Source organism: Phaethon aethereus (assembly GCF_964289735.1).
Source record: "Phaethon aethereus genome assembly, chromosome: 8".
NCBI classification, from domain to species: Eukaryota; Metazoa; Chordata; class Aves; order Phaethontiformes; family Phaethontidae; genus Phaethon; species Phaethon aethereus.
In genome coordinates, this window is record NC_138584.1 from 33,192,354 (window position 1) to 33,215,543 (window position 23,190).

The 23,190-nt window shown below is 42.5% G+C and overlaps 2 protein-coding genes across 2 annotated transcripts in view; both read left to right on the plus strand.

Annotated features, from left to right (window-relative positions):
- The window catches only part of CACHD1 (cache domain containing 1), a gene marked incomplete at both ends in the record, with an annotated part of 113,233 nt that extends 107,321 nt beyond the window's left edge, over positions 1–5,912 (plus strand). Inside the window, 5 exons of the mRNA XM_082002636.1 lie at positions 457–608; positions 998–1,159; positions 2,045–2,122; positions 3,088–3,189; positions 5,674–5,912. Coding sequence (XP_081858762.1) covers positions 457–608; positions 998–1,159; positions 2,045–2,122; positions 3,088–3,189; positions 5,674–5,912 — 733 coding nt within the window. The remainder of the gene's footprint in view (positions 1–456; positions 609–997; positions 1,160–2,044; positions 2,123–3,087; positions 3,190–5,673) is intronic.
- Positions 5,913–18,649: 12,737 nt separating this feature from the next.
- RAVER2 (ribonucleoprotein, PTB binding 2) overlaps positions 18,650–23,190 on the plus strand; it is a gene marked incomplete at its 3' end in the record, with an annotated part of 41,411 nt that continues 36,870 nt past the window's right edge. Inside the window, exon 1 of the mRNA XM_082002722.1 lies at positions 18,650–19,015. Within this exon, the coding sequence (XP_081858848.1) occupies positions 18,845–19,015 (171 nt within the window). The 5' untranslated portion in view covers positions 18,650–18,844. The remainder of the gene's footprint in view (positions 19,016–23,190) is intronic.

Consider the following 23,190-nt stretch of genomic DNA (forward strand, 5'->3'; position numbering starts at 1 on the left):
GCTTGAGGGCTTATTTTTTGCTAGTTATGAGCGGTCTCCAGGGAACTGAGATTGCTAGAACATACCGTGCTCTGACCAGACTTTCCAAATCCTTTCTTCCATCTTCCAAAGGACTGCAGAAAAAGGGTGGAACTGTAGTCAGGCTTCACCATGCTGAGAAAAATGTCTTATTGGAGGAGTTACAAGTAGGAAGTTCTCCCTTTGCTCAGGCTGAGGTATGGAGGAAAAAAGCAAAGCAAACAGACGTGGAAGATGCAGCTTCCCTGTATAACTTCCCTTGTGATACTTGGAACATTTTATTGAGAAGTTTTTTGTGGCCAAACGTTTCATATGTGAGGGTTTACGGATGATTTTGGCTTCCCCCTGCCTCACGATTCTAAAACAGATTGAGCTATGCCAAGCGAGAAGCGCTGAACTTGAAAGTAAATATGGTCGTCTTTCGGTTTTGATTTTCAGGGATTGCTTTGGCGTGTTGGACTGCGAGTGGTGTATGGTAGACAGCGATGGGAAGACCCATCTGGATAAGTCCTACTGTGCCCCTCAAAAGGAATGCTTCGGGGGCATTGTGGGAGCGAAGAGCCCATATGTGGATGACTTGGGAGCAATAGGTAACTCTGCCTTTCTGAACAGATGCTGCGTTTAACTGTTTGTACTCAATAACATGCACTTTCAGTGTCAGAGCATGCTTCATATATGTGTTTATCGCTTATGCTGGGGTAAATTAGCATAAATAGTGCATCAAGCAGTAAAGAAGTAGCATCAGGCCTGTTGTGGGTATCAGATTTTGAAAATACTGATGTGTAGCTATACATTCCTGTCTTTAGGATGTACCCTCTCTGAATTTCTTCTGCTATTTAAAGTGTGCTGTCTTGCGTGTGCGCGACTAAGCACCTAGAAAGCCTTCAAGATCTTCTCTAATTTTCAGACATGTTGATTTAAACATTTCTGCAGAGCATTTATGTGGATTTTTTCCTCTGTTTTGTCCCTTTTGATTTAGGAGATGAGGTAATCACTCTGAACATGATCAAAAGTGCACCGGTCGGCCCAGTGGCTGGAGGCATTATGGGCTGCATTATGGTGCTTGTCCTAGCAGTATACGCCTATCGCCACCAGATACATCGGAGGAGTCACCAGCACATGTCACCTTTGGCTGCCCAGGGTGAGACAGAAAAAATAGTAGGGTGGGAATAAAAAACAAAAAACAAACAAAACCAAAAAACAACTAAAACGAAACCACAAAACCAAACAAAAGAAAAATCCAAAACGTCTCTCCTTGGTTTTGTTTCAATGCTTCACCCCATTTTATTTCCCTTTTGCCAACCCTTATAAAGGTCAGGTCTCGTCCAGGGTGCTTGTGTATTGCTGCCCTCTCCTGGGTGCAGCCAGAGCTGCTGCCACCCGAGGAGAGTCTGCCCAAAAACCTTAACCTGTAGTTCTTGTCAGAAAGCTGAAGTTACGCTTTTTCTGGAGCTAAAACGATAAGCCCAGCTTCACAGCTTTCTGGACTTTGTCATAGCACACCGATCACCTGTGTTTATTTCTGCACAAGAGTGGTGCTTTTGGGAGTATGACAGTTTTTACACCCTTTCTGCTTGGACTGTTTGGGACATGTTTTTTTCTACTTGTGTTCCCTGCTTCTGGTCCATATGGTCTTGATGGAATATCTGTCCATAGATAGACAAAACCACTGAAGTCTGAGTGACAAAACTGTGTGTGGGAGAAAGGATACTGGCAGAAAGATACAGAGGGGAGCAGTGTGATTGGGGCTAATTAACCTCTATATTTGATCATACCCTGGCTGTATTTTGAATCAGTTCACTTTCTTCAAAACTTGAAAGCCTGTTCCTTTCGGGGGTGGGGGAGGGGGTGTATCGTTTTCTTAGTATCCCCACCCCACTTATCTTGGGAAGAGAGCTCAGACTGCGTCTCTTGACACGCTAACGCAAAGTGCTTCCACTGTATTACGAGGGTGACAGCCGTTAGTAAGATGATCCAAAATTTTTCTCTTTAACAGTTGCATTTTTCTGTTTGTAATGGTGTGTAGAAATGTCAGTGCGTATGTCGAACCTGGAAAATGATAGGGACGAGAGAGACGATGACAGCCATGAAGACAGAGGAATCAGTAAGTACCAAATCACTTTGCTGTAAAAACAAATTATAGTAAATGAGCCATTTTTTTTTTAACACACTAGAATTAAAAATAGGTTAGGAAGCCCTGTGCTGATTAGCAGTAGAAAACGACAGAACAATATTTTAACTTAAACTGTAACTTCCAGTGCCCCTTTAGTCTCATGCTGAAAAACTAAATTTTTTACTTTTAAAAGACTAATCTCGATTATGTGTGGGGGAGGTTTGGCCCTTATGCCCCCCATCATGACCACTTCCAGAAATAGCTCATATCAGCTTAAAAATTGCAATTGTGACAGTACAGGAAAAACTCCTGCCTTTGTTCAGCCTTGGAAAGCAGAGGCCAAGTCTGGCATGGTATGTTCAACAAATGCGGCAGTAAATCTTACTTGCATTGATTTGGGATGCTTGTACTTCTTTACCATTCAGTAAAAATGGCACTTTGCATACGATACTGGCGTACTGAAAGATGAGCTGGGGCTCCTAAACTCTGGGAGAGCTCCAGAGTCAGACCAGATCCCTGTCTCTGGGCCCTCACTAAAACAGAACTAAAACTATACCCAAGATTGAAACTCTGTCAACACTCAAAGGTTCAAAAATAAGCGTATCTGAGTTTCATGGCTTGCATCTACTGCTTCTCCAAATCCTTTTTAGTTTCAGTTTGAGTCGGCTTTCAGTGCCGCCACAGGTTCTTCGGCATTGGCACAGTAATTCTCTAACTTCTGTTAATCCAAGCAGATGAGGTGAATGAATTTGACTGGATCTTGATCTATTCCACATTTAAACACTATCTCTTTACTCCTACTCCTCTGTCGCCTGACAGTCGTCTTAAAAGAAGTAGTATTTGAGAAGAATTAGTTTGCAGAAAGCCTATTCCCCTGTGCCTGATTTGTCCCACTGATATAATTCAGCAAAGGCAGTTCCTTTAAAACCAGTTCTGTTTCTCTCTCTCTCTCCCAGTTAGTAACACTCGCTTTATAGCAGCAGTAATAGAGCGGCACGCCCACAGCCCAGAACGCAGACGCCGGTACTGGGGACGATCAGGAACAGAGAGCGACCACGGTAAGACCTTGAATCACTGGCCTGGCCCCAGGTTAATGATTGTGGTTACTTGTTTTCCTTCAGATGTCTGGCACGTTGCAGATAAGGCTGCCAAAACCAAACCAAACGCCTTTGCTCCTTATTGCTTCACAGTAAACAGTTTTGACACGCTTCAGCAGATGATTCTGTCCAGCGAGGGAGCTGGTGTTGCCAGAGCAGTAGTATAGCGGCGGCTAAATGCCGTGCTCCCCCGTGTCTGATATTGGGTTCTGCCAGCTTCACTGGGTGACCAAAATGCAGACCGACAGAAATAGCACTACATTTACCACACTCTTTTTCCATCGCCAACCCTAACAATCTAGATGTTCAGTTGAGATAATGGACCTCTCCTGCTTAACAAGAGAAAGCAAATCCCTTGCAATTGGGTCAGCGTCTCTACTGCTCTTCTCTTTGACATGACATGCAATTTTCATTAAATTCAAGCAACATGTGCTGGACACCTGCATCTGCTGGGGTAAAGTAAGCATGGATTTAGATACCCATGTGTCAGGTGCCTCCTTAGCCTTTCTGTTGCACATTCAGTCCATGCCATCACTGCAGAGGACATCTTACGTCACCTTCAAGCAAATAATGATCAACATTAACTGTGCACATGTATAGCAATGAAGAGTATTCAGCCGTGGGTGTTTGCCACACGCACACACACACTTCAACCCTGTTGGGTTCTGGGATTTTTGATAATGTCTCTCATGCCCTGAGACAAAGGCTTTTCTTAAATCTAGAAGGGTGTCATGCCGTTGACGCATGAAGAGGCTTAATATAAATTAAGAGGAGGGTTAGACAAGGGCAGTCTGCCACGGAGTCAGCTGTAGCTGCTTGTCGTAGTGGCTGGGTATGTTACAGCAGACCTGTTCAATTATTAAGACAGTGGTTGCACTAATGGAATGGCTGAGGGACAGGAAATCTGGAGGCCATGGATGAACAGATGTCTGAGAGACAATCTTGCTCTAGGAGGAATTACCCTGGATTTGGGGCCAGATTACCTGTGCTGAGGCAGATTTGCTAGACTAATGCTCCTTTTGCTCCATTTCTTGTAGTCCTAGCAAATCCTTCCCATCTTTCTAGTCAACATGTCAGGGTTGGCAGGGTAACTGTCTACCTATCTCTGAAACGTGCGCTTCTATTTTTAGTTTCTGTAACTCCATCTTCTTCAGAGGGCTGCCCAGTCGTCTTCCCCAGTTCCTCTCTGCCAGCTAGAAACCATGACTCAGACCACGGGAAATGAGAACCAGCTTTGGGTACTTAGCCTGATATTTTTAAGAGACTTCTTTGAGGTGTCTCAAGCTGAAAACCTGACCGAGATGCTTAGAAGCACTAGTGATTTTTCAGCTCTTAGCCAAAGTTTTCTCAGAAGGATTATTTTTCTAATTAAAGCAAGATCTTTTTCCTTTTAGGTTGTGTTTGAGTTTCTGCATTTACAAATACTGAGGTGGTTTTGTTTGTACTGCAAACTGGTTCTGAGTGGTAACAGCTGGTTTCAGTGGTAATCCAAATCTCATAGTAACTACGAGCACCTGCTTCAAAAGAAAGGGACAGAAAATCTCTGGGGGGCTGGTTACGAGACAGCTTTGTCACTGAGAAAGCACAATCTTGTCTTGCAAGGGTTAGCTCTTAGCTAGCTTTCTAGTGACATAATTTCCTTAGGATATCCTGGTGACTGCAATGTCTCATTACTCCTATGGATGGCTGATCTGGTTTTCTTAACTTCTCGGGCTCCGGTAGCAGATACTTTAGCCAAAGGAGAGCCTCGAGTTAATTGCAGTATGTGCGCGTGCTTAGCTGGAAGTGTCGGTACTACTTGGCTTACTGGACCTGCTGGGTGAAACGCTTCCATGTGGATTCAATAGATTTCTTTAACTCTATAGAAAGCTCGCCAGCGTTAAAAACATAATGCTTGGTTTCTGCAAATAGAGACTCACAGGTGAAAAGTGCTCTCTTCCTTTTAAAAATATAATACTGTGATTATACAACAAGATTTTTTGCTGCTTCCAGATACACTAGCTGGTGATCCTTCCTAAGAAAGATGTAGTCTGAGAAGAATAGAGGTCACGGTAGTGGATCTCACCTATTTCTGGTCTGTTTGTAAAAATCCAACTAATATCTTAAAAGATACCATCCCCCAAAAAATTCTGTTGTGTTTTGTTTTTAACATCAGTGGCAGCAATTCTACTGCGTGATTGTTTTTTACTGTTTGGGCTGGTGCAGACCATGGGTCCCCAAAGTTTGTAAACAAAGACGGTAACAGGGAAAAGGATCAATTATGAACTTAGAGGAGAGGATGGTTTTGTTCGGTGGTTTTCTTTTTCTGTTAATGAAAGAAAATTAATTGTTTTATTCTCTATAAAGCACTGACTGTATCTGATTCCAGAAGGACGCAGCAGTCAGTACTGTGATTGACCTTTTAGTCTTGCTTTTAGTTCTTAGTCCTGCTGATTTATTTTCTAGGCTACAGCACTATGAGTCCTCAGGAAGACAGTGAAAACCCTCCATGCAATAACGACCCGTTGTCGGCTGGCGTTGATGTTGGCAACCATGACGAAGACTTAGACCTGGACACACCACCTCAAACAGCTGCCCTCTTGAGTCACAAGTTTCACCACTACCGGTTGCACCACCCAACTCTTCACCACAGCCACCATTTACAGGCCGCAGTCACGGTACACACTGTGGACGCAGAATGCTAATGAACGACGACAAAAGAAACGTAACTTGTGAACAATGATCCATGCAGCAACGGGCCGCTCTTGTTTCTGCGCTTTTCACCAGGAATGATGTAACTGACTTCCCAAGTAAACTTAGGCGTAAAAGCTTTACATTTTTGTAAATGTAAGGTTGGCTCTGAAATGGAAGGGAAATGTGCTTGATGAATGGACCTGCCATAACATTTAGTAAAACGAAGCAGGAGGCACGTTAGACCTCCAAAAACAGGGACGCAAGTTTATACAGCAGCTGAAGCTTTGGAAGCCTTGTTATGCTGAGCCAAGAAGAGAGAGAGAGCTTAAAAGAGCCAGAGATGATTTGGTTTCCTTAACTGGAAGAGCAGAAATCTGTGCAGCCGAAGACTAAAAAAAGTGCCAGATAGAGGTGGGGGGGGAAGGCGGCCGGTTTCTCTGCAGTTTGTTTCACGTGTAGAAAGTTCCCAGCTCGGCCACTTGCTGTATGGAACCTGGGACAATGCATCTCAAGATTTTTAAGTAAAGGATTATTTTTCTACTATTTATTGAACTTGAAACTTTGGGGGGAGGGAGGGGAGAAAACATGTTAGCAATTCTCAGCAACTACCACATATGTTCTGTGATGGTGAAGCGGTTCTTCCAAGGAAGACATCTGTTTCTTATTAGCTGATATTCATCCACTGCCCCACTCTGCAAAAGGGAAAATGAAGAAGTAGTTTCTGACGTGTTTACATTATGAATGCTTTCTTTTCCACAATTGTTTTCTGTAAATACTGCAACCTGATTTATACTACAGTATTTTCTTCCTATTTGCAGAGGAGAAACCCTGTACTCCATTACTAAAATTCTGAGAATTCTGCCCATTAACCTCTCCATCTTTACCTCTTCGATCATCCTTAAAGGTTTCCTGTGTGGAAGTAATAAAGAATTTATTTAGCATTAGCTACCAGATAATTCCAAATGAAATCTGTGCCATTCTTCTGTTTCCTTAGGACACAGTCAAGATCAGAAGTAGGGATAAACCAGTGTTTTGTAAAACTTGGATTATTGTGGAAGGTATCTTTCTGAAATCAGAATTTTGAGCTGCTGCTGTTTGTCTGGAATTTAACATTGCTTGTTAATTCAAACAAAGATTAATCAATCTGTCTAAAACACAGAGCATCATAATTATAAATTAGTTTTAAATCAGTGTTGTATTTTAGATTCACATTTTGTGATTACAATGATATAAAACCATTCTTGCACTGTGCATATGATAAACATCCATTTATATGTAGTTTTTTTTTAAAAAATCACTTGTTTTAATTAATATGGTACTTAATACTGTATTATGTAAAAAATTGGTTCTTAAACAGTACGGTAAAATAACTATATGTGTGATATCAGGATACCCCTTTATACTATGTATAAAATTAAAATCTCTAGTGAAATAAACTGTATATAAAGTATAGTTCTGTGGATAACTGGCTAGATTGAAAATATTATGTCTCATTTTCCTTTCATTTTCTGTCTGAATGAGTGCTGTAACAGGAGTGAAACATTTGGTCAGGTTCCTCTTGTTTTTATAAACAAACTTGAAAGATTTAAACTTTAGATTGAAATGACAGTATTGACATATGTTTTAAAGCTTTGGTGTTTGGGGGTTTTTTTAAGCCTTTTGGTCATTATTTGGGAAATGAACATTTCTGGAAGTGGTCAGCCACTGCATAGACTCACCAAAGCTGATCATTTGGGGTTTTTTCTTCTGTGCTACTGAAAACTCAGGTGTGCTGGCTTTGCCATTCTGCTGGCTTGGGGTTTTCTGCCGACCAGGCAGCTGTAGAAATCTGTTAAGCATTGCTGTATGTTCTCAAAGGGCTGAATCTGGCGCCCTGTATGGGTCTGTGTGTCAATCTGTAGACCCAGCTGGCTAGAATTTTTAATTTGGAATCCAAAATAATGCTGGTTGTTGGGTAAGGGACAAACTGGCTGTTTTGTCAGGTTTGCCTTTAGAAGAAAATGCATTATCTTAATATTACTGCTAGACCAAAGAACAACATACCCAGCCAAGAAGCAGAATTTTTAAGCATGGAGGGAAAACAGCTTTCAGTGTGGAAACGGTTCAACTACATGTAAGTTTTAATAACAGTTTCTGCGAAACATCAAACAAGATGCTTTGTTGATTTCCTAGTCCGATAAAACCCATAAAGGTGTTCGCACTAAAATTCGGAGGTAAATCAGATTTGAAGTTCTAGCTAGGACTTTATTTGTTCAACGCAGTGACTGTAACTAGAAGCTGGAATTCAGCCAAAAGCTGTTACCAGATGACAAAAGTGTCTCTGGAAGTTACTGACTTGTAAAGCGGAATTTGAGTTGTATTTTGCCCATCTACCTACATATGAAGGAGTCTCGCTATGCAGCAGAAGTTCTTGAACTTGAGTATTTGCTCCTCAGTTGTAGCTTACGTCAAGCAACGTTAGAATAGTTTCCTTGCATAGAAAATGATATAAACAGAAATGAAGAAAAGCACACCTTTGGCTGGGTCTGCACTCGCCTGCCTGTTCTGGTGCTGATGTTAATTTACACCAGGTAAGGCTATGGAGCATATTTGTAGTGAGAAGCAAGTCATTAAAATGTCCAGCTGCAATTAAACTGCAGTGTTAAACACAGGTTGTATGTATACATGTATTAACCCACACTGGCATATTCTGTACTACGTTTTTATAGTAGGAGAAATCATTTTTATTCAAAATGTATCCAAAAGTAATATGAATAAGCATATGCATTGTAAAATGCAATAATATTAACTACTTACTCTTTCAGTGGAGAGATTTTTTTTGTTGTTCTTCACCTTACATGCTGGGAAGAAACTGCTTGCAGTTTTTGTTGCAGTGGTGGTTGTGTTCTGTTGCAGCCCTGCCAGAAATAGAGCTAAGATGTGCGGAACACCTCTCGTTAAACACGGGTTGTATGTGTACATGTAACGCCTCTCCTTAAGCAGCTATCGGAAGGCGCAGCAATCAGTCTTGCTTTTACCTTTACAAGCTTTTGTAGAGCTGCACCTCGCTGCTGCTTCATCACTTTTGTTCTAGGACATAAAAACTGTTCTTGGTTCATGGGGTCTGGACAACCTTGCTTATACCTGAAGTAATGAAAAGAGCCAAAGCTATGAAGGAATAATTATGGAAAAAACACAGATCTAGAGGTGCGCCAAATCACATCTTCAAATGCTGGCCGCTAACCTGGTCCCAGCAGGAATAAATGCAATGCTGATAAAGATGCTGTTGTTCATTTAAAACATGATACTGGATGTCATCATGGTTTCTAAGAAGGTGCATGACAGCTCTTCCACTTTTATTGCTCGCGTTGCTGCCATGGCCTCCCTCCCCATTGTTATTTTACTGTGTTGACTGAGGAGCGGGATCATAAAATGAGCAGTTAGCTGCCTGACTGGGACTCGCACCCTGTATCCTCCTTACCTATAACTGGTAGACTTTATGGCCATTAATTTTTTTACTGTTTTCATTTTTGAAACATAGTTGTATTAATTTCCTGTATGTTTTCTTCCATTCTTCCAGAAAAAAGTTCCTTTGAGAAGAAAGTGAGCGTTGCCTTTGGTTTGTGTTCACTAACGTTAAATTGACTTGATGCTTGCAATATTTGAGCACTCTGAAGTGTATTGATTTTTCCTACATGTAACAAGCAGGTCCTCCATCCCAGTAACCCAGCTGGCCTGCCTAGGGATAGAAGCTGTTTAGATGTTCAGAATATATTGCTGGAAAATGAATTGACATGGTTTTTTTATTTGTTTACACTATTGCCTTCATAAAAAATGTGATCTGGAAAGAAGAGTATGTTACAGCTTGACCATAAACATTTTATAAGGCCACTTAAGCCATGAAATATTATCTTTACCCTTGCTCTTGGCAGTGAGAGAGAAGACGGATGAGAATTCATGAGATGTTCACATGTGCAGCAGTAGTTGTGACTATAACTGGTCAAAATGAGGTCTCCTTTCAAAGGCTTTATTCTGTAAAGTGACACAGAAATGGTGACGAGGATAGAAAGTAGATTTGTCAAGAGTACAATTTATGGTAGTAAGCTGGCAGCAAATATGAAAAAGGGGGAAGAAACAGGATGCAGGAGTCCTGGATCAAGTTAAGAGAGTGCAGGTAATCCAAAAGGCTGCGTGCAAGTGCAAAGATTAATTCGCAGTGTTCATAGCTCTTAGCTACCCGTCTCATTTGTTTTTAAAAGAGAATCCCAGCTATGGCTGGGATTTTGAAAGGAGCCTGCACTAGCCTTCCAGTGATGTTTGGAATATTAATTCCTACAGCAGTGAATTTGGTAACTGTTGGGTTGTTTTGCTGTACAAAACCACCATTTTGCCATGGACCCTAACTACCAAAAAGTAATGTAAGTGCTATAGAGTATTTCATATTAGTTATTTGCAGCACTTCTGTGTGATGAGAGGTAATTATTTTCTCTACTTTATGTGCTCTGAACTGAGTCACGGAAGGACCTTGGCCCAGAAGGGCTTGCCTTTCTGAAGCCAAGGCTGCAGTGGAATTTAGACAGTCAAGTCCAAGAGTGAAGTCCTCCAACCCCTGCCTTGTTAGCGAAGTGCCAAACATAACTGGTGCGTTTGCCAGCGCACGCGCAGAAATGCTGCCAGTTCGATCTCAGTAAAAAGCCTGATGCTTCCCTGTCTCTGCCCCGTTTGTATTGCCTGCTTTGGATTGTGATTTCTGAGGCTGGGGTATGCAGCTCCTGCGCCTGGGAACCCAAAGGAGCCTGAACTGGCAGAAACTTGGAGCCCATGTATCTAACACAGTGTGTGAACAGGAGTTTCTGAAGTGACTTACTGACTTTGCATGGCAGCCTGCGGTAGAATATGCGCTTACTGGTTGCCTGCACCGTTCCAGGCAAAGGCTTCATCACGTCTACCTCTCTTCTGCAAAATTCCAGTGAGTTTTTCAGTAAACAGTTGATGCAATAATATATTAAAGGAAAATAAGTATCTGAAGTACAAAACCATTTCCTTCAAATAACCGGATCTACTCTGTTTAACCAAGGCTTTTGTTGTAAGGCAGCGCAATTCTATGCCTATCAGAAAGCGGCAGTCAATACTAGTTAGCAAAAGCAATAGCCTGAGCAGAAGAGAAGCAGGAATTTGATGGCAGAGGCAGAACATTTATTAGATCTGGAAGCTTCACCTTCAGCTCACAGATGAATCATAGTGGCCTCGGCTAAATTCTGTGGAAAAAAAATTTACTGTTGTTATCCGTGAGCTGGTTTCATTAGTGGTACCAGTAGATGGTACTGCTCTCAGAAGCTGGGAGCCAGCAGTAACAATTATGTTTTGTTCTATTTTATTCTACATTTTTATAGCTGACACTGGCAAAAACACCAGCTTTTTGGAGCACTGCCAAACTGAACAAGTGCTCTCCACTGTTACTGCCACTAATGGAACAAAAAGAGTGATAGCAAGGAAGGGAGACGGCCAAAAAGCATAGTGCAGGAACCTTTCTACCCAACCCTCCACCTGGCAACGAAACCTCAGGGCGCGAGTACAACAGCTGCTCCTCGGATAAAGGGAACAACCCCAGCCTGCGAGACTGTCAAGTCAGCACTTTCAACAAGCAGCTATGTCTGCACGAAAAAAATGCCACAGCAAAGTTCTCATAAAACTGGTGGTCGCTCCTCTTTAAACCCAGGCAACTGTCACACCAGTTGAACCATGGGCCAGCCTTGGATTAGATTGCCAAATATTTCCACTTTGGTCAACGTTGATGGATTTTTCTAATTTTAAAACTCTTCCACTGCACATAGAGGTAATGAAATCAGACAGACACTCTGAGATAGGTTGGCACTGAGAACTGCAGGAAACTGGGAACTTGGTCAAATAGTTTTAGTATGCTTCTTTTCAGTTTTCCAACTTTCTGACATTTCAACAATTAATGCGCTCCCAATATCAATTCTCTTGGAATAATTTATGCAAATTTCATGCCATTGGGAGAGATTAAAGGTTGAGTAATTAAACTACAGGATCTATTTCCTGCAAAATAATAACAACTATCTCTTTAAGTGTGTTTATTTCTGTTGCAGCTTAGCCCAGGAAATCTCCATAAACAAGTCAAAATTTGTTACTGCTGCAACCTCGGCCAGAGAACCTGGATAACAGGAAGAGGATGGGTTTTTTTGCTCCCTGTGAAAACAGAATGAAGATGTAGAAGTTAGACATTTTAGTAAGTGTGTTTATAGCAAAAAGTCATGTCGCATGACAGTTTCTATGGAAACCTTTTTATAACTGAATGGCAGAACGTTTTAAAGTCTCATAAATTTTTTAAGAATGCATTGGGAAAGTTTATCTTGCATTACATCCTTCATGCCAGTTTTCCATATTTAACAAGTTACAGCGTTTTTAAGGACAAAATACTGTGGGGGTGTTTCAAATTCCAACCTCTGCTGGCAGGGATAAATCAGTGACTGGTTTATCATATCAAAACAAATTGCTGGTAAGATGCCTGTTCACTCCCAGTACGTACTAGCTATTCAGTTAATCGCATCAAAAATTTTCTTCAAGTTTATAACTAGCCAGATCTGTAGGAGGTGTAAACGAGATGGTAATGGAGATGTACCCACTTATCCTGGTGAAGGCTTTAATTCAGCATTACGATTTCATTATTTTTTGATGTGAAATGATTTCACAATTACCTGTGAACTATCAATACCAGTTTCCAGTTCCTAGAAAATAGGCCCTTATAGAGAGTCTGAGACAGAATGATTTGAAACTACAGTTTGCAGCGCATTAACAGGTTAGCCAATAAAAATACTCTGTGTAGGAATGTGGGGTTGTACCTGCTTTTGCTAGAAACCCGAGGAACATATTTTTTTTTAATACTAAAATTGCCAAAATTTACTTTCTGCCAATAAGTGATTACTAAATTTGAAGTTGACTCTGAATGAGGAAAAATAAAGCCTATGCAGGGAAGAATGGTGATTTAAAGCAGGGAAGGCGTTGTTTTAGGAGAAAGTATTGCTGAGGTTCCCCTGTGGGTATATTGGCCTTTAGGGCCATTTCTTGAGGAGGACTGTACTTATAATATTTGTTTGATCTTATTTTCTTTTGTTCTCAGTTATTATTCAAGAAGCAGGATTTGTTTTGTGGTGATTTATTTTGAGATTTACTCTTTTTTTTGCTGTCTTTAAATGTAACCTTCACACGGATTTGCTAATGATATGCATTAGGCAACAAAGGATATAAATTCTACCGCAAAGACCATGATTCCCAAAATAGACCATTACATTATGTTTTGGTGTAATGATTTCCTCAGAATAGTTACCGGCTTTATAAGTAAGTCATAGCTCTTACCTCTTTTATCTTTTTGCTGTTTATTTGCAGACCACTGTGCTACAGAATGGAAACTGAGGAGAAGTTGCTAACCAATCCGTTACTGAGATAATCCATCATTCCTAACACTTAGGAGCAGTGTTACACTAACTTTAATAGCTATCAGGTTCCACTTAAAAAAACAAATGTTCAGCTGTGGGCAAAGTCACTTGAAGTGTTTTTGTGTCTGTATGGAAGATCATTTCAGGAGTAAAGAAACATCCCATTTTTGGTCATACACAGCAGTACCTGACATATTCCAGTGAATGTGAGCTGTGTACAGTACATATAAGGCTCCCGCAAAGGAGTGTGAGCAAAGTGAAAATAACTGTTTGTTGGCAGTGCAACTCCGAATGAAGTGTGTGGCCGTTGTGGTCTCTGAAGCAATCTGTTGCCCATCTGGCATCTCTTCAAGAAGATAGGTGCTGCTAGGATGTGATTTGGTGGACCTGAAGTCTGATCCTGTATTACTGCAATTCCTAAGTGCCTGGAGAATGAAACATTAATCAAACTATCTCTGGTATTAAGACGAGCTTAGCAGTTATTTGGGAGGACTTAGCGTGTCACAATACCTGTCTCAACAAAATTGCAGTCTAGACATGCTGAGTTATTCTAATGGTTAATTAGGGAATTTTAACCCTGCAGAACAAGCAAAGCCTGAGTCTCTGCAGTAGCTGCAAAGAGAGGCTAAGCTAAAAACCAAATTTTTTTGCTTCAGCAGAATACTGAAAGTATAAGTTGCTTACTGTGCAACTAAGTTGGTAACTTGATAGGAAATTCCATTTTTTTCTTAATGACCCCCACAGTTACTGCACTACAGAATGTTACACCAAGAATGCCGAATGTAATTTGTTAGAAAAATGGTGAAAGGAACTTCTTCTGGCACTCTGGTGTATTTTGGAGGCAATATGCGTTTGTGAGATGAATGACTGAGCATCTAGATGATCATCACTGAACTAATTACCTGTGTTGACAACTGAATCTAGATCCTTTGGTTTCAAAATTTCCGTTTCCTAATGAAACAAAAGGAGCAGCTAGAGCTTGAAACAGTGGGCACCATATAGGCTAAAGACAATGGTATTCTTTGCGCTTTGTTCACATGAAGTAGTGGTAGCAATCAGGGATTTTTACGGAAGCTTTGAATTTGTAGCAACTGATGGATTCCACACCCTTGTTGCAGAAAACATACCAATCACAGGGTTTCAGGTTTTAGAAAATTTTTAGATTTCTCTTTGATATAAGAAATCACTTATCTAAAGAGCTCATAGATTCATTCCTAGTATCTCATATACCTGCGATCGTCAGATGGGTCTCTGAGATCTAGATGTTCTAAATCTTGGCTTTTATTTTATCTGCACAGATCTGAACTTGTTTGTACTTTTGAACATGGGCAATTCTGCCTGAGTGCATCTTTAATTCAGAAAGAATGTGACACAATGCTGTTTTAACACTTTCATCCCATAAAAATGAAAAAATATATATGGCTTGTATTACTTCAAAGCTGCAGAAGCATGGGTAAATTAATCTTCAGCTTTGAAGAGCTACAAACGCAGCTGCTGTGGATGGGTACATTACTCTTTATTAACAAGGAATTTAGTGAACTGAATTAAATTACTGCAAAGTGGCTTATCCATAGAATAGCATCAAGTCTGCAGTGCAACAAAGTTACACTTGCAGATCACTATACATTTCTGCTATTTTGTAAATAGTGATTTTTTGCTTTTGCAGCAGTTTTGAAACATAATGAAAGGGCATTAGAAAACTGAAGACTGTTTAGAGTGCAAAGCATAAATGTGTAGGGCTTTGTTTTGAAAGCAACATAAAGCGAGTAACAGTATACTCTTGCAAACGTACGCATACAGTCTGCATACAGAAGGATGGTCTGTAATCAACAAGATGAAATTCTTTAAGGAAAATACATGCACTGTCCCCTTCCTCTCCTGGCTACAGCTGGGTGGAGAGTGTTACCACCTGCATTTAATCCGAGCTGCACCATCTCAGCATCTTCCTGAAGATGTTTCCTGCTCCTGCAGATGCAGCAGCACAGAGGCTCATGAGAGGGTTCCCTAATCTGTGTCGGCATGGGTTAGCAAGGGCTGTTTAAGCTTACACAATTTATTTTCACCCTTACAAAGTAGTTAGCACTTACAAAGAACACAGCTGAGAGCAGTAATGGCCAACCTGAAGGAGCACTGGCCAAAACCAGCACAGGGGACAGTAACCTGTGCTATGAGCCCCATGTTTTGGTACTTCTGGCAGAAACTGTGTGCTAAAATGGGAGAGTTCCTGAAGGCAGAAGATTAACTTCAATTAATCAAATGAGTCAAATGAGAGAACTGCGCATCTAATGTGTTGATATGTTTGTGGAGGTTCAAAGGAGGCTGGATTGTTGGTTTGCACAACCTCTATACTGCATTAGCAAGCCCACTGATGCTCCATGGGGGCCTCAAAGGACTCTGGTGTTTTACCTCATCAGTGCCTCACTTTGATTGTTCCTTTATTTAAAATCGTATTTTAATTCTCCATGTACCTGCTTGGGGGTGTACTATAGTTCAGAACAGGGATGACATTTGAATAGAATAGAATAATTTAGGCTGGAAAGAATCTTTAAGATTTGGGTTCAAGAGGGAGTATTTCCTCAGGTCAGATTGGTTATTGGTGCTGACGCTGTTTGGCTGATTTTGGTTACCGTAAGAGGTGACGCGTGGCCTACCTCTGTGTTCGTTTTCACAGACCGCCTCGACGGACAGTGGCAGTATCTTTGACCTTTCCTGCTCTCTTCCCGCAGCACCTTGTAGTTGCCTTGTAGTGCAGGCATTCCTTCATCTACCTGTGCAGTGTCAACTACCTGTATACAGAACAAAACGTGAATGTTGAGGGGAGAAAAGATGAGCACTTTTACCTACAAAATACCATCTTTTAAATATGTATCTCTAAGCAAGAAAAATGCTTACATTTCTCCAGAACTATTTACAACTAATACTGCAGTAGTTTTATTTTTGCCATTAATATCAAACTATCCATTTCTGAACTATTTCTGTTAGCAATGCACTTTAACTTTTAATGAGTTTCATTCAGATACACCTGCAGCCTATTAAAAAAAAGGGCAGGCAACTTTTGAGAAGGTAATTGCTGTAGGTGGGATTAATTATCAGTAGCATACAGGTGAACTAGAGTCCATCTTCAAACTGGAAAAATTAATGGTATAATTAATTATTCTGCTTTCACTACTTCATTAGCTTCACTAAACTGTATGATGCTTAGACAGATCCAGAATTTCTACTGTAATAGTTTAATCTGGTAATTATTTCTGAGGAGATAGTTAGGTGTTTCAGTATTCCTGGCAGAGCGATCTTTTTCATAGTCCCAGAATAATCTACATCACATAATCAATTAGATGCTTCAGCTAGGTTTTGAGGAGACAGTATTTAGGACTCTAACTTCAATTTCATAGCTTGACCTAAAAATCAGTTTGTAAATAGTCACTAGCAGACTTTTTACTCATAAATTTTTTATCTTTTCCAAGGATAATTTTATAGGTAGCATGATTAATACTTAGAACTTAAGAAGCCTATACCTCATAGCTTATGCTGGAAAAGATATTTCATAGTTTTAAAATGCAAATCTTCATCTGAAATTTGAAATAAAAATAGCACTTATTTTTCAGCTACATTTCTCAAAGAATGGTGATCTATGAAAATCTTAGTTTTCTAAGAGTATCAAATTTTCTTTAGATCAGATCTCACACTAATAAATTGTTATAATAGTTTTTCCCATTTTTTGGTTTAAGTATGAAGGCTAAGCTAATATTGTTCAGGACAGGCTGAATTTGGCAGTTCTCAAATTCTCCCACGACAAATACATGAACTATTTACAAGTGTCCTTCACACCTCTGATTGATTTCCAAAAATTCATTAAACATAATGCAAATATTGAAGGAGGAAAAACATTACCTTTTTTAAAAAATTAGGGAAAAGTAAGCCCTTGAACAGAAGCTGGTCAGCCTTGACAATTCTTTTAATAATACACCAAAAAGAACAAAAAGTACTTCGATTATTTTTTCCTCAGTAGTTTTAAAATGAATTTTAGAAGTAATGAAGCTCCAAGGTTCTTTGTAGTCTTAACTTGCTAGCTTTGGTTTGTTTCTAAAAACACTATTGTTATTTGTCTTTTTCTGTAACTGGTAATCCTGTCTCTAAAACGGCACTTTAAACCTCATCAAGAATTATCATCCAGAATTAGATTTTCTTGATAAGAACTTAGTCACATGTACCCAATTTAGCTCAAAGTGTGTTTCCAATTTCCTTTTTAAGACTACCATTTTTCAGGTTTGGATTCTCTTTTGCCTGTTCTTTGTGTTCAGCTTCATACCTAAAAATAGATACAAATATTTAAATTATTCCTCATTCATTTATAGCAATGATGACAATGTTAAGAGCTAAATTTACTGTGTTGTAAATGACATTGCAAGTAACTATGCTAAGGAGAAATGAATTTTCCAAGAGAACAACCTATTTTATTATCTAAAGTGCTGACTAACAGAGTGAAACATTTTTACAGACAGAGGCATCATAGAAGGGAAAATTTGTTTTGTAGTGACTCCCAGAAATACTTTCCTTCTTTCAGGATGTTGCACTCCTTTTCTGCGAGCCCTGTGCCTGCCCATCCACCATTACATGGTGGCTTTTGCTACAAGTGCAGCACCCAGGCATTGGCTTACCCCTCCGGATGCTTTGTAATTTGTCTGGTACGTTTCTGATGAAGAATAAAATTAGAACAAGATCATCTTGGGCCATCGTGCCTGCTAACCTCCAACAGGGCATTTGGGTTCACGTGAGATCTGCTTTATCTTGTTGCCATTCTGTATTCCAGTCTCTCCGGGTGGAATGGTACCTAAGGAGGGCATCGACAGTGGGACTTCGGGGAAATGACTCCTGGGTGCGATGAACCACATCGTGCCTCAGTGAGAGAGAGGGCCAGAGTCCAGGCCTTGGCCTCCTTGAAGTGCCTCCTTCACGATGGCTCTGGAGGCAATCTGCCTCATAACGGAGCCCCAAACTCTCCTCAAGAGTGCTCAAGTCCTTCCCTAAAACCTGACTCGAGATATGCTACCACAGAGATGAACTTCACCCTCTGATCCCCGTTTATCCCTACACCCCCCGAAGAGGTTCGCAGCCTGAGGCCACCGCGGGCACTACCGAGCTCCGCTCCAGTTTTCTCCGCTTCCTCCCCTTGTCCTTCTTTCCTCAACAGGGGCTCCGCGCCCCTTTCACCGCCTTTGTGCGGCACCGGGCCGGCGCTTCCCTCCGGCACTGGCGGGGAGGTCGAGCACGCTGCCCCCTTCACGAGGCTCCTCGGCGGGGGCTCCGCGGATTTCAGCCTCCCGCGGCAGGGACAGGGAGAGGGCGGCGGGCGCGGCCGGTCACCGGGGCGGGCCGGGGGCGGGGAGCGCGGCGGGGCCTGGCGTGGCTCCCCGCTCCCGGGCCGGGCCGGGCCGTGCCCCGCGGCTCCCCTGCCGCCTGCCCGCCCACCGCCGCGGCTCCCCCCGCTCGCCCGGCAGCTCTGCAAGATGGCGGCAGCAGCCGAACGCGGCGCGGAGCTGCCCGCGGAGCCGCCGCGGGGGGCTCGGCCGCCGCTGGGCCCCGAGGAGGTGGCGAGGCGCCTGGCGAGCACCCGCCGGCAGCTGAGCAACAGGCGCAAGATCCTGCTGAGGAACCTGCCGGCCGAGAGCAGCAGCCAGGTACGGCCGCCGCCCCCCCTCAGCCGGCCGGCGGCGTGGCGCGCTCCCGCCGGCGCCTCAAGCGGGCCGTGCCCGGGGCAGCGCCCGGAGCGGGGCCGGGTGCCACGGGGGAGCCGCTCCCCGCGGCCGGCGTGAGGGAGGTGCGGGGCGGCCCGCGTTTGCCCTCACCCCCGGGGGAGTTCGGGGGCGGCAGCTTCCCTTCCCCCCCTCTCGGCGAGTCCGCTCGGGCTTCTCCTCCCGACGCCTGCTTTGGCAGATGGCTTTGTTACCGCCGGTGGCCGCGCTGCCCGCGGAGAGCGGCTCCAGCTTGTCCTGCCCCCGGCGGGAACCGTCGCCCTCATCTGCGGGGAGGCGACGCCGGCCTGGCCGGGCTCGGCTCCACGGCAGCTTCGCGCTGGTGCTGCGGTTACCTGCGCGCCTGGGGGAGCCGGGATCGGGCCCCCGCGGGCGTGAGGGAGCAGCCCCCGTCCCGGGGCAGCGCGTTTTTCTGCAGGCCGGCAGCAAGGTGTGCAATCAGCAGGGCTAATGAGTGCGCTAATTGCACTGCTGTGACGGCTCCTGGAGGGAAGCAGCGGCCGGCGTGCGGCCCGTCGGTGGTGCTCCGGAGGTGGCACCTGGGTACTTGCCGTCTCCAGACAGGTAGGGTGACCTGCCCGTCCTGCAACACATCCACTTTCTGTGTGAGAGCAAAGCTGCGAAGCGTCAAGCCTGGTTTTCTTTCTGAGGTGAGCGGCGCATCGTCAGTGAAAGTGCTTTTCCGCAATCTGTTGGTGGTTTAGGAAAATTCTGCTGAAATTACTGCCGTTCGTAGGAGAAGATCGGTGAACTCTTAAACCTAATGCATGTGAGTCAGATTTTGAGGTGATTTATTTGCACAGTCCATTACCAGATCATTACCAGCTCCAAATATTCAACTTGATGCATAAGTATGAAAAAATTTAATTACAGCTTTTGTTCCAAACCCCTCCTTGTGTCTCTTCCCCTCTCTTTCTAAAGCACAGGCAATTCTGCTACCTGCGGGTAAGTGCAGCACATGAAGACTATTATTTTCTCCATACCTCCAGTAGAAAGGGACCATTCATTTTAGAGAGAATCTTTCAGCGATCAGTGTAATTTGATCCAGAGTACTGAGCTTACTTGCCGCTGTGCTTCTTGGTGTTTTATTCTCACGTGTATGGTGCCTTTCAGTCTGTTTGGCTGTGCTGTAAGTGTGATTGTAGGTAGTTAGAGTTTTAGATATGACAGTTTTGCTATGATTCTGCATGATGTTTTACTCACACAGCCTCACCTCTGTTTATAGCAACCTAATGACCTAATCGATAGCAAACTCACAACTTGGAAAACTCTGCTAATCTTCATCATCTCTTCAAGAAGCCATCACACGTGACTGTGTTGACAGAGAGGGCTTACTGGCGTATCACAAGATGCTTGCTGCGAACAGCCAGAACAGGATCACTTTGTCTGACACTTGAACAGTTGTGTTACTTGCTCCTGTTACATGCAGCAGGTACTTCATGAATTCTCATGTGGACTGGTTAAAAGCACATCTCACCTATGTGGAAGCCATCAAGTTTGGTGTTGCTTGGTCAGCCAAAGAACGCTACAGGGAAATATTAGCGTGAAGGTCCAATTTGGCAGCCACACAGTAATTTGGAAGTTTGCCGTTTTGTTTTGATGACTTAAGAGAAGCACTTGGATGCCTTTTTCTCCATATATAAGATTCTAATGTTTGCCTGTTACTAAGCTAGAACAGTACCACCATGTACACATCCTGAAATACAGTTTCAAGAGATGTCATTTTAATTTTTAACATTGTTGAGCTATTGGTGTTGGCATGTAAAGGCAGAATAGTCATGCTATAGAGAGGAAGTTTCTGTTCTGGAGCAGTTTTGGAAAGAAGTCTGTTTATAGAATCATAGAATCTTTGGGTTGGAAGGGACCTTTAAAGGTCATCTAGTCCAACCCCCCTGCAGTGAGCAGGGACATCTTCAACTAGAGCAGGTTGCTGGGATGTTTCCAGGGATGGGTCATCTACCACCTCTCTGGGCAACCTGGGCCAGGGTTCCACCACCCTCATTGTGAAAAATTTCTTACTTATATCTAGTCTAAATCTGCCCTCTTTTAGTTTAAAACCATTACCCCTTGTCCTGTCACAACAGGCCCTGCTAAAAAGTCTGTCCCCATCTTTCTTCTAAGTCCCCTTTAAGTACTGGAAGGCTGCAATAAGGTCTCCCTGGAGCCTTCTCTTCTGGTCAGATGTGTTAAGTATCCCTGTGTATTTGGCTGTCGTGCATTTCCAAAAATTACCATGAAACTTAACATTTCTAATGTCAAATTAACACTTTTGGTAAACACCGTGCAAAGGTGTTTTGTCTGCTCTTTTCTTCTTGAAATGATTGGTTAGCCAAGTAAAATCAGATCAACTGTTGCTAACCTGGCCAATTTATTCTCCATCAGAAAAGAGATGTACATCATTAAAATGCAGCAAAGTGTTCCAGAATAGATTTTCACAAGTGTAATTATTCATCTCTCATCATTGGGATGTTGGGTTTGCTGTCATTCGTTGCTCTTTTGTGAAGAGTGAGGCCAAGGTTTACCAAAATAGTTTTCAAGCGAGAAACGGTTCTTTTGCTAATACAGATTGGTGGAGATGTTCAGTTTTGTCAGAATGTTCATCATCTTCAAAATGAGAACAAAACTCTGATTTTTTTTCAGGTGAAATAAGGTAATGAACATTTTCCTCTGCCAGTTGTAGCTACATATTAACTTTTAAATTTTATTATTGCACCTGTAATCTTCTATTACCTTTGGAGTTCCACCTGTCTTAGACTGAATTAAAAATAATAAGTTACTCTTAGCCATGAAGTTTCCGAACCAGAAGCAGAGTACCACAGGTTTGTAGTCTTGGAAACCAAACAAATAGAAAGATCTTTAAATGTCAGAAGTGTTCAGCACTTTAGGTGCTGGGTGGCTATTGTTAAGGAGCAAAGGTTGCCCATGTTTGAATCTTGGCAAGTGGGATTTCTCTCTAAATGCATTTGGCAACATCTGTGTTCCTAAGGAAATCTAGAGCCTGCTTTCAGGAGGAATGACAGCCTGAAGAAAGCAGTTTACAGTTTGTCACACCAAGTAAGTCAGCATTCCCTTACAAGCTTTTTTCACTGAGTGTCGATATGAAACAAATCCAAAGGGGAAACAAGTCAAAACTATGTCAAGAAGATTCTTTCTGCAGTGGGCTTTATGGCTCAGTCTGCAAACATGTACTTGCAGGATTAGTATTTCTTCAAGCAATTCTCTCACTACAGCCACGGAGAAAGGTATTTTTGTGACAGATCTGCAGTAAACATTTTTATTAGCACTTTCCCTGTTCTTGAAGGCAAAGTCTGCATTTACCGTTTAGTTGGCAAGTCAGTCAATTTTGTACTGACCTGTTGCAGTGGAGTCTTCCAGACTTGCCAGTTAGTTCCCCATACTCATCCTCATATGATTTGTCCAGCACAGTACCTGAACTGTGCACATTATCAAACATGTGGTGTGATAATGACCTAAAAATGGAAATAAACTGTTGCTGTGACCTCTCTAAATCTTGAGATGAGGCACTTGTTGGTATCTGTGCAGATACATTTTTGTTACTTTTTAGATTGCTGAACCTATGAAATTAGATAGAAATGCCCTTGTTACTGCTGTGTTTCCTCTTAGTTGGGTCAGTGTTGTGAGTAAAATGGCTTACCAGATCAACTCCTGTGTTAACTAATGTCATGTTTTCCCTCCCTCCCTCAATCCAGTGTTTTTCTGTCGTTGTAGCTACATGCAAACTATATTAAAAATCTGCTCAGTATTTTGTTCTCCTTGGGGGGCGTTCCTTCTTCTCCCAATCTGATCTTCTTGATCTGATGCTCTGGGAAAGGTGCAATCTGGTAATAACACCATGCACTGAGAATACGGGACCCATAGGTTTTGTTCTGATTGTACTTCAGATTTTGAGGTCATACTGTAGCAATGTCTTAAAAAGAGAGTTCAGTACTGAGTGTGGACCAGGCTGCATGGAGGGTCACAACTGGCCTTCGTCTTTCTCTGTGGAGCTTCGCTGCTCGCATGAAGAATGTTGCACTGCTTACCAGCCTTGACGTACGATATGCGTTCTGCAGAGCAACGATCCCCTCTTTTCCCGCAGC